Below are 15722 nucleotides of genomic sequence, written 5' to 3'. Positions count from 1 at the left end.
CAACTGCTTACTCTTTCCCCTGGTACAAGAATTAAAGGGCATCAAAAGAAGGTAGAAGGAGGTGGTTTCAGGACAAACAAGTGGAGACGGTGTGCCTCGCGGCAGTGGTAGACCTGCAGAGCTCCAGGCGAGGGACCTCGTGGAGGTCAGAAGCCCACGCGTGCCTTTGCTGCTCGGGAGGACGCGGTTCTGCTCCCAGCCCGGTGGCCAGCCTGCCGCAGGACCCTGGCTGCGCCATGCCTTCTTGAAGTGCCCCCCTTCTCTGTGCGTAGCTTGGTGGTCACTCGCAGCAGATACATACTCTCCTCTCAAAAAAGCACAAGGACTTTTCTTCCGTTGTGCCATCTGCAAATGTGGGTAACACGTGTGTCGGCTGTGTGAAGCTGCAATCTAAACTTCCTCCCAACATTCAAAATTTCTTCCAGGCCACCAGATGGGGAAGAAATATCTTCTTATTTTGGGCACCTCAAAAGAACATTTTGGCAGCTGGAGACACTGACTCTGCAGATGTCTTGTGTAATTCACTGACTCATGATTTCTGTGTCGGGGAGTACATTCATCCCTTACAAAGCTGGTTCCCATAAAAATGAATATAATTTTGCAACTAAAACTTCTTTTTTTTAGAGCAGTTGAGCTCCTTTTTACAATTCAAACATCTCCATATACTTTCTTGCCACAAGTAGAAGAGCTGGCTGTCCACCTGAGCTCTGCTTTTCTCGACAGGAAAGGTGCTCTGCTCTTACCTCTGGATGAGCTGGGGCTGTTGGCAGTCAACAGCTAAGGGGGTTCAAAGAAAGCGACACGAAAGCACAGCCAGCTTGCAGACTAGGCAGGAAATTTCTAAGGATTATGTTTAACTGTTCCTCAAGGCTCACTCAAGTCAAGAAGGTGACTGGAGATATGCTTTGGCATTTCTTTCCAATGGGGCTTTGTCAAGATGTCTCAAGAGTACTGCACATACATTTTTGTGGAAAGTTTTCCCCAAAAAACACCCAGTGGCACTGTGTGATTACATATTAATCATCTTAAAGGGACACTTTCATAGTGACTCCATGCTGAGCACTCTGTGAGAAGCTGACCACTTGATTTAACCTGACCACTTCAGATTTGGGACAGGAGCTCTTAAAATAGCCCTGGCTGTTAGTCCTGTCTTTGTAAGGCTTGTCTGCCTATCACTGCAGAGAACTTAAAGCTGTGACAGCACTGGAGCAAAAGTCCTCCCTTGACAGAAGCCAGTGTGAGAACTTTCAAATGAATCATGGGATGGTTTGGGTTGGAAAGGACCTTTAAAGATCATCTGCTTCCACCCCACCTGCCGTGAGCAGGGACATCTTTCACTACATCAGGTTGCTCAAAGCCCCATCCAACCTAAGCTTGAACATTTCCAGGGATGGAGCACCCACAACTTCGATGGACAACCTGTTCCAGCATCTCACCACCCTCATCATAAAACTTTTGTTCCTTATTCTTCTAATCTAGATCTACCCTCCATCAGTTTAAAAACATTACCCCTTGTCCTGTCAGTACAGGCTCTGGTAAGAAGTCTCTCTCCATCTTTCATATAACCCCCCTTTAAGTATTGAAAAGCCACAATAAGGTCTCCCCAGAGTCTTCTCTTATCCAGGCAGAACAACCCTAACACTCAGCCTTTCTTCATGGGAGAGGTTCTTCCAGCCCTTGCATCATTTTTGTGCCCCTCCTCTGGACCTGCTCCAACAGGTCCATGTCTTTCTTGTGCTGGGGACCCCAGAGCTGGACACAGTGCTCCAGGGGGATCTCCCCAGAGCGGAGCAGAGGGGGAGAATCACATCCCTCGACCTGCTGGCCACACTTCTTTTGATGCAACCGAGGATACAATTGGCTTTCTGGGCTGTAAGTGCACATTGCCATCTCATGTCCAGTTTTTCACACACCGGTATCCCCAGGTCCTTCTCTGCAGGACTGCTTTCAATCTCTTCATCCCCCAGTCTCTACTAATACTGGTGATTGCCCCGACCCAAGTGTAGGACCTTGCACTTGGCCTTGTTGAACTTCATGAAGTTCACATGGGCCCACTCCTCCAGCCTGTCCAGGTCCCTCTGGATGGCATCCCTTCCCTCAAGTGTAGCAACTGCATCACTCAGCTTGGTGTCATCCACAAACTTGTTGAGGGTGCACTCGCTGCCTATGATATTAATGAAGATGTTGAACCATATTGGTCCCAATATGGTCCCCTGAGGGACACCACTTGTTAGTGATCTCCATTTGGGCATAGATCTACAGGCTGCAACTCTTTGGATGCGGCCATCCAGCCAGTTCCTTATCCTTATATTGAATAGTCCATCCATCAAACCCATATCTCTTCAGTTTAGAGACAAGGATGTTTTCTGCGACCGTGTCAAAGGCCTTGCAGAAGTCAAGACAGATGACATCAGTTGCTCTTCCCTTATCCTCCAATGCAGTCACTCCATCGTAGAAGGCCACCAGATCAGTGAGGCAGGGGAAGAACAGTCTCCTGGGCAGGGGTGCATCAGGGCTAAGGCTCAGGACTGCCCCTTAGCATGCAGGTGCCCTGGTGGCACTTCTCAAGGAGTAACCACTTCTCCTCACCCCTCTGCCTCTCGTGATTCCTCCTTTCATGTGTGTTCCCTGGAGCCATTCATGCAGGGAGAAGAAGCAGCAGCAGTCTGCTGCTTTTTAATAGCCTCAGCAGTTCCTGCTGGGTGCTGGGGAAATAGCTTGTGAAGGGAACAGTAAATATGAGGAAGGAAATTGGGAAGCTCATGAAATCGGAAAGCTCCACCAAACCTCAGCCTTAATTCTGTGAGCTGGTGTCTTGGGCCTGTGCTGAGTGTGTGTGTGTGTATATGTGTGTGTGTATGCATAGGGTGTTTGTGTTTGTAAAAACCATGGACTCTGAAATGCTAGAATAAAATGTAAATTCTTAAATATTTTTGTGTACTATTAAAGCAACTGCTACCTGAAAGGTTAGTGGATTTTGCAGGTCTCTCTTAGAATTAAAAATTGACTTTACTGTAGACAAAGTCACATCAGCACTTGCTTTCCAGTTCCCCTGCTTACGCATAAATCAGCTTCTCTGTTCACAGAACCAAAACAGTAGGATGAACTCTGCTCAGATTTCCCCCTCCAGCCTCCTCCACGCTGTGGATCTGGCCACGAATGGGGAAATTCAGGCTGAGCGAATGTGAGAAACGTTAGTGAGCAGAAAAATGGGGCAGCAGATGCCAAATTTGCAATAACCAGACAACTCCAGCCACTTTCTGAGTTCCTGCGTCCTGCTGTCCAGGACCGAAGAGATACTCGTTTCCTACATAGGGGGTATCGCTCGTATGTTGTTTATGTGCCATGGTTGTTCCTTTCCTTGCTGGTGTGCAGTGGATCTGCCGTTCCCGGAGAACACCACCCGTCCTGTCCTCAGAGGTGGCCCCAATGCCATTGCCCTCTACAGAGGCAACAGCAGCAGTTTTGTCCCGGGGAACGTGCTGCCGGTGACTGGCCTGTTGGATGCCTTCGTGTACACGAGCGACGAGGAACCGAACCCCGAGCTGCTGGAGACCCTGACCCCTGGCAGACCAGCCTACAAGGAAAAGCGGTGAGAGGCTGGGCAGGGCTGGGAGGAGAGTTTGGCACCAGAGTCGCCCTTGCCTGCTGTCCCAAACCCCGGTCAGGACTGGAAGACAAGTGCCACCTCCAGGCCAGGGTCTCCTCGTGGCGGTATTGAGTCCTGGCCTTTTTCCACCACCTGGTCTGAGTTTGTCAGTGTCCCCCTCTCCGCAGCCGCCCTGGTGCAGCTGTACAGCTGCAGAATAAACTACTCAAGGAGGAATTTTCTGACCAAATGATTGCTGGTTGGTTTTTGATAATATATATTTATTATTTGTTATTTATAAAAGTGTAATGTCAATATCATGAATTTTCTAATACCACTTTCAACAAGAAAAGGTTTTTCTTAGGTTCAGGATGGAATTTTAGGTCAAAATGAGGGTGAGGGAGGGACTTCAGTATCGCGCACCTGACCCAGGGGGAAATCCCTGCCCTGCTTCGTCCAAACCAAGGGCTGGAAGCTGGATTACTGTTCATTCTGGGTTGAGCTACTTTCTTTTTGGTTTTTTGGTTTCTTTTTGTCTTTGTGGGTTAAAGGCAATGTTAGTAACCTCAGACTTTTGTGAGACATGAGAACTGTTTCCTTCACATTTTAGGCATGCTCTACTAACGGGAGAAAGAGGAGAACAGAGTGGGTAAAGGACAGTGGAGCAGGTGGCGGGGCAGAGGCAGCGAGGTGCCATGCACGTGAAGATGGGGTGGGGTGTGTAGAACCAGGCAATAAGCAAAGATATCTGGGCAAGCTCTTGTCTGTGGTTTTGACAGCAAGCACCAGACTTGACCTCTCTTTGTAATTGTCAACTAAATACCAATATCCTGGCTCTGTAGCTGAAGGAGATTCACCCTTACTGGATGGACCTGTGAAAAGACCATTTGAGACTACAGTGGAGTCAACTGCATCAGGAAAGGGTGTAGTTTACTCCCATGACAGGGTCACCACTTATTCACAGCATATTCCTATTCCTTCCTTTGCTCGTCTTCCTCCCACTTGTGAAACAAAACCGGCACTTGTCCCGTAAGGAGGTGGTCTCCTTCCCTGAGGAGCTCTGCTCTGTGCAGCTCCTCACAGTGGGGCTTCATAGAATCATAGAATAGTTCGGGTTGGAAGGAACCTTTAAAGGTCATCTAGTCCAACCCCCAGTCATGCTCCTCACCTTTGAGTTGAGGGCTCCTGCTCAAGCATTTCATCTGCAGGTGCTGCCTTTCCAGTTTCTCTAGCTGCACCCCACCATTCTTCCCGGTGGTCCCAGGCTGAGCACGAGTATGTCTGTACTACCTTGCCTGTCTTCAGATCAGTTAAAAAAGCAACCAGTGCTAGAAGAGAAAGGGCTGGATGAAGCCCGTGCTCTTCTCTCTCAAGATTTAGTGAGCTCCTGGGCTTTTCTTTGAGACAAGGAGATACTGATGAGGATGGGATATCTCTCCAAACCTTGTGAAGGGAGAAGACTACAAGTGCATGGTTTCACCCTCTGGTGCAGGCAGGTGTGACTGGTGGGTGAAGAGGACTCGGGTCCCCAGCTGGCAGGTCATGTTTTCTTTCATTTACGTCTGTCTCTTGCAGGCACCAGCTGGGAGATGTGTCCATGAGCCAGTGCAGCTGCTGCTCTGTGACCCGGGACTCCTTGTCCTACGTCCTCAGCAAGCCCACCCCTGGCAAGTTCAATGATTGCCCCAGCAAACGCTTCAGCCAGACTCTCTCCTTCTGCCTTCGTGTAGCAGGTGGGTAATAGTTATTTCTGCTCCTGTAGGCAGGGCCTCCTAAGGACAAGAGCACATGCACAAAGCCAGAGCTGTCCAGGCAGACCACCCAGGGTCGTGCTGGGTTGTGCGAACGTAGCACCAAAGGAAACACAACTAGGACATCTGACAATTTTCTGCAATGTTTTTCTTCATGGTAACCTGTGCCAAGCTGAGCTTCTTCAGTCTTCATTCCCACACCCAGCTGCTCAGGGTGAAGTGCAGCCTTTTTGGGCCCTCTGAGTGATAAGCAGGAGCTGAGCTGCACCCATCCCAGAATGAGCTGCATCCTGTGACCGAGGTTGCACTGGCTGGGTAACAGTTGGATTTTTGTTTCCTAGATTGCCAGGAGTATCTCCTAAAGTCAGAAGAGATCCTGATTGCTCTGGTCCAGGCCCTTGATGGATCCTGCAGCTGTGGAGTCTCTGCTGCCTACTTCAAAGGTGAGCTGGGCAGGAGCAGGGCAGTCCAGGGACCACCAGTGGTCAATGCCCACTCGCTTCTGATTTTCAGCTCTGTGTTCCCTGTTGCATTGCATCCTTCTGGCTTGGATCCAAGCTAATTTGAACTTGGTGCTGATGACAGAAATGTTGAGTGTTAGGCAGAGCATGGTGCTGTTCTTCCACAGAGCACTCCCGTCTGCAGCTCCACCAACACACATCAGTGCTCATCTGTACACCACCAGCTATTTCGGGCTTGAGCATTTGCAGTCAGATAGATGTGGCAATATGGTTGACATCTCGACTAGGAGTTTGTTGCCTACTTGGCCGTGTGATCCATATGAACTAAGACAAGTTGCAGCAGAAATGCAAGTGGCCTTACTGGTCTGTGTTGCTTTTCTGATATCCCTACTAGGTTAGTGCGTGAGTGTGATGAGTACATGCAGACGCATGAAGAAGAGAAGAGCCACGACTTTGCAGCCTGCATTGTCAGCAGCGTTATGTTTACCTTATGCTTAGACACCCCCCCAAAAGACCATTCTGTTTGCTCTTGGGACTACAAGGCTTCAAAAGGATGAGGCCGGTATCTGGGTGTGCTGTGTGACTTGGTCCCGGGATGCCCCTTGGCGCAGGCAGAGCTCACAGCATTGTGTGGATGGTATGAGCTGCCCTGGGCAGTCTGACCGGGAGGGCAGCAGTGGTAGAGATGAGCTGGTGAGCTCTGTGTCGCTTCCAGCAGAAACTGGGTCTTGGGTGGCCTGGGGAAACTGAGGCAGTTCTCTGCTTGCCTCTGCAGAGCCAAAGGCAGTCTGCCAGGACCTGGGGCTTGTGTTCACCACTCTGCTAACTGCTAAGTCAGAGGACCAGCTGCGCAGCCTGCTGCTAGCCTTCAAGACCTTCCTGGAGACTCCCAGACTTATGAGTTTTGACAGAAGGAACATCACAACAGAAAGCTCCTGCTTCAAAGATATTAATGTGCCAAACTTGCCTCCAGGTACCAGTCATCATTCTTGCAGGTTGGGGGATACGATGTGTTTGAGGGTGGACACGTGGGTCTAGCTCTCCTAGAGGAGGGACATGTCCATATCGCTCATTATCTGGAATAACAGCAAGCTCTGTTGTTACAGCTGGTATTAGCCAGAGTACTGCTGGGGCTCTTCTAAGGAGTACAGAGCACACAGATGATAAAAATCTGAGCCAGCATCCTCAGTCCTCTGCTGAATTTGGTCTGACCCCAGCAAAATAGTGTGCAATGTTGTGTTGTTTCCCTGGGGCTCTGTGCTTAGGCCCATATTTGTGACATGTTTGCTTTCCAAGGTGTCCCATCAGAGATACCAGAAGGGACTCAAGAACCTTCTGTGCAAGTGGCCAAGCTACTCATCAATGAGGTGAACCCAGACAACCCCGGGGGAGAAGAGGATGCAGAGTACATCGAACTCTTCTACACTGGACGGACACGGTTTGACCTCCAGGGATACTGGTTGGTCCTCTACAACGGTAAAAATAGCCGGGCCTACCGGGTGTTGGACCTGTCTGGACAGCACACAGATGAGCTGGGTTACTTCTTGGTGGGGAGCAGCGCCATGAGCCCAGCACCCATGATCAGGCTGCCACCCAACACCATCCAGAACGGGGCAGATGCTGTGGCTCTCTACTACAGCAACACCACCCTCTACTCAGTGAACATGGCTGTGACTGCAGAAGGGCTGGTGGACGCTGTGGTGTACACGTCCCGAATGCCAGAGAAGGCAGACCAGCTGGTCAAAGTGCTGATACCAGGGCAGAGCATCCTGTACGAAAACGATTCTCACAGCACCGAGGATGAGTCTCTGAGCCGCTGCCACAGCCTGAGCGCCAAACTCCAGAGCAGCTTCCAGGTGGGTTGATGGCAGATGCCCTTTCTCCATCCATAGTCACTGGGAGGACAGAGGTCATGTTTCAGTATGTCCTTTATTTGGGAGAGCGGGGCGTTCTAGTGAGCCACATCTACCTCCTGCCATCTGCTGATGCTCTCACCAGCCCTCACCTCCCTGCCCCGTTCACCTGCCTGTTACTGGCCAGGTAACAGCTCCCTGCCCTGTGCAACGTGGCTCAGAACCAGGACATCCCTGAAGACAGCTCACATGCCACCAACCCCAAAACCAGGGAGTCCGCTTTTGGGCGGCATCTTGGACTATCAAGTTACCCCGAGCCAGATGTGGAGCCGCCTCTTCACCCCCGCTAGTTCGGTGCCACCTTTGGGATGTGTGGTACAGCACGTCACGGCCCTGAAACCCAGCTCCCTGCAGGGCCGACGTGTGAAGGACGTGCCTCGACCACTGGTGTGATTGATTTGTGTTAATTTGTCTGAACTGTTCCTTGTTATTCAAAATGTCTAGTTTATATAGTCCCCCTGAAGGAACATGACAGAGTATGTATGCTTGTCCTGCACAAAGCTGGGTAAGGGAGGGCTTTGCTGCTCCGCTGCTGTTGCCTGCTGGGATCAGGCCAGCGCAGAGGTGTGCTCAGGTCCAAAACTGAGGGAATAAAACTGCTCTAGAAGCAGAATAGGTCTGCTGGCAGGAGGGAGGTGTGTTTGTAGTGGGAGAGGACCACAAGGAAGCGATGCCGTGGACTGGAGACACAAGTGGAGAAGTGCTCCTGACAGTAGGGAAAGAGAATTGTTCCTAGTCCTGAGGGCGGGAGCAAAGGCAGTGATGGGGATGCGTGGTGATGGGACCCTGCAGTCGGGACAACCCTTGAACAGATGGTGGGAGTGAGGAGCAGCTGGTGTGAGGCAGAACCATCACGTCCTCTTCAGGCCTCACCAGGGAGCTGTGGAAGGCGAACAAGAGGTAACGCCGTGAGCAGCCATCACTCCACCTGAAGAAATGGGAGCAGCAGTGATGGCAGCAGCTTTTGTGTCTCCTTGCAGGTGACCACGGTGACGCCGCTGGGGGAGAACTTCTGCAGCAGCTCCTCGGCACCGGTCCCTCCTGCCGTCCGCATCAGTGAGCTGTGCCTGGCCGGTGGCACTACCCCGTACCGCTTCGTTGAGCTGGAGGGGAAGCCTGGCACCAGCCTGGGAGGGCTCAGCCTGGTCTTCTTCTCCGGGAAGGAGGGCAAGGTGCATGCCAGTGTCCCACTGAGGGGCACCATCGGAGCCACGGGGCTATTTGTGTTTGCGCTGGACGGAGGGCACGGGCACGGTGAGGCTGATGGCACGGACCTGGCGTGTGGTCTGTCTTCAAACAAATGGGCAGGTGGTTGACCAGCTTTGAGGACAGGGATGGAAGAGGGTGCATGACATGGGGAACAAGTCTTCCTTGCTTTTCCTGTCCTTTATTCCTGTTTTTTCTCTCTTTGTTCTGCCTGGGCTGTTCCATCACACTCCAGCTGAGAAGGTGCTTAATCCCCCTCCATGCCTCTGCTGAGCTCCCTGTGCATGGCAGAGGGACGGAGAGGACTGAAAGCTCCTCCTGCCGGCACCAAGACAAGGGGGCTTTCAGGAGAAGCAGGGCCCACCAGGACTGTCGGGTCGTTCACTGATGCCATGTTCACTGCTGCTCACTGGGCCCTGCAGTGCTGCTGCCTCCTCCTGGTCCTGAGGTGGTGTTCCCTCCACACGTTCGTTCATCTTGATTTATTTCTTGTTCACCTTAAATTCTGGCTGGGCTGCATGAAGAGGACTCTGCATCTCAGAGGAACCTTGATCTTTTTGGAAACCTGTGTTCACAGCAAGCAGTTGCTTCTTTACAGCTTTACTTGGCCTCAGTCACCACCATTATTTTGTCTTCTGTTTCTGTTCTTGGAGTTCTCGTTACCAACTTGTCCTGTCAGGCTCCAGGCTCAGCCTAACACTATCTAGATGTTCACCCCACTTATTCCCCTGGCATTTCCAGATGGCACAAACCTGACTTTCAAGGACATCTCTGCTGCTAGTGAAGGCTCCAGCGCTATTGCTGTGTACAGCACCAGCTGGATTCCTGGTGGCACAAAGGCAACATCAGAGAACTTGGTGGATGCCTTGGTTTACACGTGTGAGCCCAGCACAGCTGGAGGACACTTGGACTTCCTCGGACCATCTTACGCTGTGCTCTGCAAGGATGACAGGTGAGGTCGCTTCTCTGGGAAAATGTCTTTGGGTTCCCCACACCCAGAGCCTCCAGCTGGCATGTCGCTGAACTTGCTGCCTTGTCCTGCGTCCTGTCCGGCTGAATGCATTCACCAGCGCTATGATGAAAAACAGAGAGGTGGGTAGCACATTGCAATGGAAAACATTTCCCTGCCCTTGGCATAGGGAATTGAACTTTGTTCCTCCGCTGCTTGCTTAACTTGCTTCCCCCAAGGGATATGTATGGCACCACAGGAAGGAATGCAGCCTTTACAGATAGCAGCTGCGTATGCTTCTTTGCCAAACTTTTTCTTTCAAACAAACAAACAAACAAAAAACCCAAACAAAAATGGATGTCCCTGTGAGCAGCAGAACAAAACAAAACCCGGCATCCCTTTTGCTCCTAGGTGAAGTCAACAACAAATAGGGCTGAGCCTTTCTCTTGGTGGCAATACCAGCAGAGTTCCTCCTGTCCACATGATCACCTCTGTTAATTAAATCTGTCCTCCTCAAGTCCTCTGCTCCCCTGTCCCATCTGGTGTGCCAGGAGGTTCTGCGTTCGCAGCCTTCCCTACAGCCACGCATGCACAGAGCGCAGCCCCGCGTGTGTGGTTTTCCTGGGAAACTGAGATCTCCGGCTTCTGGCTGGCTGAAACGTTGTGCTGAAACCTCGCTGGGGTGGTTATTCACGAGGCCAGGGCAGCGGTTTGGTGGGAGAGCTCACGTGGGCTGACTCCAGGCAGCCTCTGTTAGTCCAGCCCTGAACGACCGCATCCAGAAAAGCTGGTTCCTCACACCCTGACCAAGTTTCTAAGCCCTCGTGTGGGGAGGGAAGCAATAGGTTAGTGAAATGCAGGGGCAGATATCGTGTAGCTTGGAAAACTCCTTATCCTGGAGGACAAACTCTTAATTTTGGAAGGCTGGCTGTAATGAGGCAGCAATCTTACTCCCGCAGAAGCCTGTCAGACCAAATAGGTTTGCTCTGACAGAGCCCAGGTCGTCTCCAACGGGTAGGGTTGGCTGGACCCACCTCTGTGATGGCTCTGTGAAAGCTGATTTCAGCTCCAGCAAACTCTCCATCATCCCCAGCAGCGTCAGGAGCTGGGGCCCGGGAGGGATTTGTGGCTGGAGGTGGGAAGAAAGGTGTGTGACATGTTGGCAAGCTCTGACTCCTCTTCTGGGGACAGGCCCGTGTCCCTGAGCCGTTGCGCCTGTGGCAACGCCAGCGCAGAACTGCAGTTTGCCGTCTCGGACCCTACCCCTGGTCTGCAGAACAGCTGTCCCCAGGACACCTTCGCGGTGGATCTCCACCTCTGCCTCCTGACACCCAGTGAGTGGAGCTGGGTGTCCCCAGCAGTGCGGGGTGGGAGGGCTGGGCTGGGGGGGATAGGGGGCTGACCCCAGCTTCCCATGGCATGGGAGGGGGATGCTGGCGGGGACCCTGCTGCCTCCCAGCCGTGAAAGGGGATGTGCTGGGGGAGAGCTGGTACAGACACCCATGTGTTGATGGGAAGGCAGCCTCACTCACAGCTTCAGCGTGTGCTTGTATGAAGGTGGCCAGGTACTTCATTTGAGATGTCTCTGCTCCAGCAGGGCCGAGCCCTGCTCTCGGGATTTCTTTCTGCAGCATTAGATGTGCAGCAATGGCCAGAAAGCCCCCCTGGTCTCTTGTGATGGTGGGGGTACAGTCAGGGAAACTGCCAGCAAACCCTCCCGTCCAAGCCCACCTGCGGGAACAACGCGGTGTGGCTCAGTCCTGACTCCGGAGCCAGCAAGCAAAAGTACAGTGGGGTCTCCAGCCCCTGCGAAGGCTATGCTTGGATAAGCTTGGGGCAGTCAAGACCTGGGTAAAATGAAACGGAGGTTCCTCCTCCAGCCTCCCAAGCGGGGCAGACAGTGGAACTCTCCCTCCTCTCCCAGCACGAGAGACCACTCTGTACTGGCCTGTGTGGTGGGCCACGTGGGGCATGCCTCTTCCCCACTCCCCTGGGAGGCTGGTGAAGGAGCGAAGCTGGCGTTCGTGGTGGTAGAAGGCCCGAAGTGAAGACTCAGCCTGCAGGAGGGTGGGATGCAGAGGAGGGTGGGACGCAGGCTCTGGAGGAGCTTTGCTCCTGAGCTCAGGCATGAAGCCAAGTGTTTTGGAAGGGGCACACAGCTGGGAGCTTATTAACAGTCCCAAGCTGCACCCAGAAAACCACGTCTCCTTTTTCCCTAGACTGTTCCACATGGACCCTGCACCACAGGAGGATGCTGGAAAGCTTGGGAAGGGTCTTGGTGAGCTCCCTAGAGGAGAATTGCTCCTGCGGCGTCTCTGAGCTCTACTTGCAAGGTTGGTGCCCTGCTCCGCTCGCCCAGTTTGCAGTGCCTTCCTCCCTCACCCATCCACAGCTGCTCGGCATCAGGATGGTCCCTTCTCAAGCCAAACTTGCAGGCTTGCACTCGAGTGAGGGGAACTGGAGGAGCAGTGGTGGGTACGTGGGATTTCAGTGAGGAGAGCAAGAGAGAGTCTGACACGGGCTGCTTACTAGAGGAAGGGCAAGCTAGAGGGACCGTGAGGAATGGGAGTCTCTGATGATGCCTTGAGATGTCTGCTAGACAAACTGAATATCCTAAAACCACAACGCAAAAAGCCGTTGCGCTCTAGAGGACTCTGGTTCTCAGCTTTTTCTCTATCAGACTCCTTCAGTGTCCTATACTTATTTGAAATACCCGCACCAAAAAGTCACTTCTGGAAAACTTAGGGACCTACAGCTTTTGAGGGATGGGAAGAAATGTTTCCTATTTTTTGGCTGGTTTTGTAAGGAAATGAAGGCTTCGCAGCCATGCTTTGCCTCCCTCACCCAAACACCTTTTTGAGCCTTTGAAAAATTTCAGACAACCCTCACCAACGGGTAGAGATTGTGAAGTTACAAAGTGTAGTACAAAGTATTTTGCTGGGTTGGGAGGACAACTCCCAGTCCCTTTTGTCACCGAAAGAAAGGTTGAGCATGTGCTCAAGTTACCTGTGATACAGCATGGCGGCATGATTTCAGAGAGGTGGGGAGAAGAGGGTGAAGGGCATGGGAGCAGGAGGGTGTTACTGGAGCAGAGCATGAAGTCATGGGAGCAATGTGTTCCTGAACAGCCAAAGGGTTTCCAACCACCGAGACCGGCTGTTGTTTCTCCGCAGAGCTGAACCTGACGTGCGTGGGCTCCCTGGTGAAGGTCTGGGGCCAGGTGTGGGCTCGGCAGGCGGAGCAGCAGCAGTCCATCGAGACCTGGCGCCAGGGCTTCCTGGCCAGCCACCACCCCTTCTCCGTGGACGGGAGAGTGCTGAAAACCAGTCCCGAGTGCATCGCCCCAAAAAATGCACCATCCGTGTTGCACAGCAATGGTGAGTAGGGGGTGAAGCTAAGCATCGTAATCTGCTTCCAGCACAGCGAGCAGGGCTGGGGCCAGGGTCAGGCCACATCTCCGCGTGAGAGGGGAAATGCAGGGCAAGCCACCAGGGACCTCTGGTGATGCTTCCCAAACACAGCTGCCTTCTAGAACCTGGTGGGTCATTACGAGAGAGGTAACGACAGTCGGTTCCTCTGGTGTGATGGGGTAGTCAGCCCTATCACACCAATACCACTGGAAGTTTGGGTGTCTAAATCTTCTCGTGAGACTGGGCATCACCAGGGAGCCCCTTGCTTTTGGAGCTGTTGGACACACAGCCCAGAAGCCCTGAAGCCCCGTTGCTCAGAGCAGCAGCTGGGACCCAGGCTGGGGCCGGCCAGAGCCAGGTGCAGGGCGGGTGGAAGAGTGGCTCTCCAGGTCAGGAGGCTGGGACAGCCCGACCTGTTGTTGCCCAGAGAAGCTGTGGGTGCCCCATCATTGCAAGCATTCAAGGTCAGGTTGGAAAGGGCTTTGAGCAACCTCATCTAGTGAAAGATGTCCCTGCCCATGGCAGGGGTTGGACTAGATGATCTTCAAAGGTCCCACCCAACCCAACCCAACCCAACGCAACCCGTTCTGTGACTCTGTGACCTCCTGGTAGCACCCAGTGCTGGGAAGGGTCATGGCTACAATGTTCTCTCTCTACCTTTGCACCCTCAGCTTCTTTCCAGGGCTGGGAAATCGCCCTCTTTGTCGTGGGATCTCTCCTGTTCGTGTTCTTGTTGGTCAGCCTGGCACTTTACTTCATCAAAAGGTGAGAAACCACCTTCCCATCTGCCTTGCATCTCTCACCCGCTCCTTCCCTAGCGCTTCGTCTCCAATCGCTGCGCAGGGACCTGCTCCTTCACTCGGGTGAACACCTACATTCAGATGCTGCATCCAAACACTCCACTATTGCTCCTAATTTTAGCAGCAAAGCCCCTTTGCTTTTGGTGTGGCAGACTGCAGGTTCCACGGGAGGTTAAGATAACCACCCATAAGACCATGGGTAATGCCAGGCATGTCAGTGGGCACAGCGTAAAGGCCATCAACCTCACGACGTGCTGTGGTGGGAGAGCAGAAAGCTGAAGGCTCGTGGCACACAAGGGGCAGTGAGAGATGATGCTTTGGCCACGGGGAAGAGCTCTTCCTTAGAGCGGGGTGGAAGCAACGGACAGTTCAGGATTACCTGGATGGGAAACAGCTTCCACATTATAACATGACACCACTCTAGTGACTTGGCGTTGCCTAACGTCATCATCAGGCAAACAGCGGCTTAACGCTCTGGCTGTGTGTTTGTCTGAAATGAATGTTACGGTGGATGAGTTATTCAGCCAGCCCAGGGGATTTATTTCCATGAATTTTTACTGATCTTCTTTCGTCATTGGACAGGGAGCTGATGTGCAAGTGTTAGAAATGAGGAAAGTTCTTAAAATACATTTGGGGAATAGAAAACTCATTATGTGTTTTTTTTAAAGGAATTTTAAAAACACCGTAAGTCAGGTTTAGGGCATCTTTTTCAGAAACCACGGTGGTTTTAAGTTGATGTATATACACCAGGTGATGGCAGGTGTTCTGCTCCTGTTTGTTTTTCTCCCAAAATATTAACAGAGACCTTAGTAAACCCTGTGCCTGCCGAAGGCATCCTCGTGATTTTAAATGCAAAGCTGAGATGCAGATTAGCTGCCTTGTGCAGAACAGCAACTGACCCTGCGTTTTTCTTTGTTGCTTTTCAGACATCCCCAAAATTACACCAACATTGAAATGAATGACCGCGGGGAGATTGCGGCAGACTTCTAATGCGCCCAGGCACAGCTGCAGCCACAGGGCCTAACAGCACTGGGGCCAGTGTGTGTCTGTGTCTGTGTGTCTGTGTGTCTGTGGGGGCAGACCGTTTGTCCAGCTCCCCCATCCACCGGGGTTGCTGCAAGGACCTGCAAAATGTCCAGGTGTTTATATACATATATATATGTGTGTGTATACAGCTCTCTGTGTGTATGTATGTATGTGTGTGTGTATACAAATACCTGAATTATTTTTACACTGCTAAATTTTTACCTCAGACTAATGGCGTTCAAAGAAACAGTCTGGGGATGACTTCTTCTAGGCAAAGTTTGTGCTAAGTGTGGTGACCAGAAGGAAAGAAGCCTGCTTGGCTGACGCAGAGGAAGGACATACTCTGTCTCCTCTCGAGATTCGCTGCTGGGTGATGAACCAAGGCCACCCCCCGGCAGACCTTTCCACCCAGCAGGCAAGTCCAGTTTCTAGTCCCTCTGGACTCCACTGATGCAGTGAAAGTACATCAGCCTCCCTTGAGCCCTTCTTGTCCAGGCAAGGGGGTTCTCAGCATCGTGCCCCTCTCTGCTTGAGCAGCTCTGCACCAGCAGCAGCTCTGCACCAGCGAGAGCCCTTGCTGCTGGGGACCACAACCAGGAGGACGTCCTGCCCAGAAG

General features: G+C 52.3%; 1 protein-coding gene and 1 long non-coding RNA gene across 2 annotated transcripts; both read left to right on the top strand.

Moving 5' to 3' along the window:
• Window positions 1-3532: 3532 nt before the first annotated feature.
• LOC309591358 (uncharacterized protein) lies at window positions 3533-9030 on the top strand (the record flags this gene model as incomplete). Its single annotated transcript, XM_082313574.1, has 6 exons — window positions 3533-3592; window positions 5165-5322; window positions 5682-5783; window positions 6577-6774; window positions 7098-7657; window positions 8695-9030. Exons 2-6 carry the CDS (start codon window positions 5187-5189, stop codon window positions 9028-9030), a joined length of 1332 nt encoding a protein of 443 aa, XP_082169700.1. The 5' UTR covers window positions 3533-3592; window positions 5165-5186.
• Window positions 9031-9670: 640 nt separating this feature from the next.
• Window positions 9671-12142, top strand: LOC309590418. Its single transcript, XR_014228143.1, has 3 exons — window positions 9671-9872; window positions 11061-11203; window positions 12089-12142. It is a non-coding gene; the product is annotated as an uncharacterized lncRNA (long non-coding RNA).
• The last annotated feature ends 3580 nt before the right edge of the window (window positions 12143-15722 follow it).

The sequence above is a fragment of the Platalea leucorodia genome (genome assembly GCF_965183815.1).
Source record: "Platalea leucorodia genome assembly, chromosome: 5".
In the NCBI taxonomy this organism is placed as follows: domain Eukaryota; kingdom Metazoa; phylum Chordata; class Aves; order Pelecaniformes; family Threskiornithidae; genus Platalea; species Platalea leucorodia.
This window is presented reverse-complemented; position numbering and strand designations above follow the sequence as displayed.